This window comes from Pseudorca crassidens, chromosome 5 (assembly GCF_039906515.1).
Source record: "Pseudorca crassidens isolate mPseCra1 chromosome 5, mPseCra1.hap1, whole genome shotgun sequence".
Lineage (NCBI taxonomy): Eukaryota > Metazoa > Chordata > Mammalia > Artiodactyla > Delphinidae > Pseudorca > Pseudorca crassidens.
The window spans coordinates 11,314,000-11,315,227 of record NC_090300.1 but is presented as its reverse complement, the minus strand read 5'-3'; the positions used below and the strand labels follow the sequence as shown (position 1 = coordinate 11,315,227).

The window sequence follows — 1,228 nt, the reverse complement described above, 5'->3', positions numbered from 1 at the left end:
TACAGTAACACCTGGAAGTTCCTTCTAATGTACATATAAAATAGAATCACAGAAGCTTTGTTTTGCCTCATTGTTTTATGGCCTTATAAATTTAATGAACAAATGAAAACTCAATCTCTGTTCCACATCCCATTCTTTATCTCTAGGTAAGATAAAATCTATTCTCACTTTCAAGGTAGAGTTTTATGTGTCCATACTTCTTAAGCCACATTTAAGGAAATCATCTCTTAACTAATTTTGGATGTTGTCTCTCTTCATCTTGTACAGGAAACTCCAGCAGATTTAATATTGGCATTCATCTAGTCAAACCCTTCACATGCTCTTCAAACCAATCAAACTTGGGATCCTCAACAGTTTCTGTCCATAAAATAAGGTGTGGAACTAGCAGATTCATTCAATGAAGACCTGTTTTGTTTTTTGTTTTTCCCTTGTCACACTGGATGTCTGGATGCCATCTGAATTGGGTTTAGAGGATGGGAAGTATAGATGTGTCTTGGCCTGAGTCTCTTAACAGTAGAGATGTAGAAGGGAGACCGAGATCACCAAGAGACTGGCTGTTGACTGCAGAGCACCGTCACTTGCCTTGGTGGTGGCATTTGCTGGACTGGGGGCAGCTGAGGTATGCTGGGAGGACTTATTTGAAGGTGTTACAACAGTTGTTTGATTTGAATAAACCTGCGTAGGTAAGAGCAGTGCCAGGAGCAGCAGCCCCAGTCCGAGCCTGGCCACCATCGCTCTGCCCATGTCCGCTCCATCGGTGCACAGCGCGTCTCACTAGATGCGGGGTGCGTGAAGGATTGCTGGCTCCCGGCGGACACAGGCAAGGTCGAAGTAGAGGTATTAAGTAGTGTTCCAGGGCCACAGAATTAGTAAGGGCAGAGCCTACACCTGAAGCCTGGTCTGTGTGGCACAGCAGCAATATTAACAAGATGCTCTATTTGCCCTCACTCTGCTTTGTCTTCTGGCCCTCTGGCATTTTAAATCACAATAAAAACTGTAGGATCAATGGAAAATGAGAAGTGGTTACAATGAAAGACTCATTATGGAAACCTGGAACATGTCTGGGGACAATACCAAAATTAAAGAATTCCATTCAAGATGTTTTATAAGAACAGAGCATAAAGCCCACTGTACAGAAACAGCTTTGCAAGATGAGCCAACAGAGCATATCCAATGGCTTTAGTTTTCCATGTTCTCAAAACGAGAATGGGGCAATGTGTGGAACTCT

The 1,228-nt window shown here is 43.1% G+C and overlaps 1 protein-coding gene across 1 annotated transcript; it reads right to left on the bottom strand.

The window, feature by feature from the left end:
• Positions 1-319: 319 nt before the first annotated feature.
• Positions 320-777, bottom strand: LOC137224358 (signal transducer CD24-like). The gene has a single exon (XM_067737193.1). It carries the CDS (start codon positions 742-744, stop codon positions 508-510), a length of 237 nt encoding a protein of 78 aa, XP_067593294.1. The 5' UTR covers positions 745-777; the 3' UTR covers positions 320-507.
• Between the last annotated feature and the right edge of the window lie 451 nt (positions 778-1,228).

Coding starts and splice junctions, on each gene's coding strand:
- LOC137224358 (XM_067737193.1), bottom strand. CDS start 744: ATGGGCAGAGCGATGGTGGCCAGGCTCGGACTGGGGCTGCTGCTCCTG.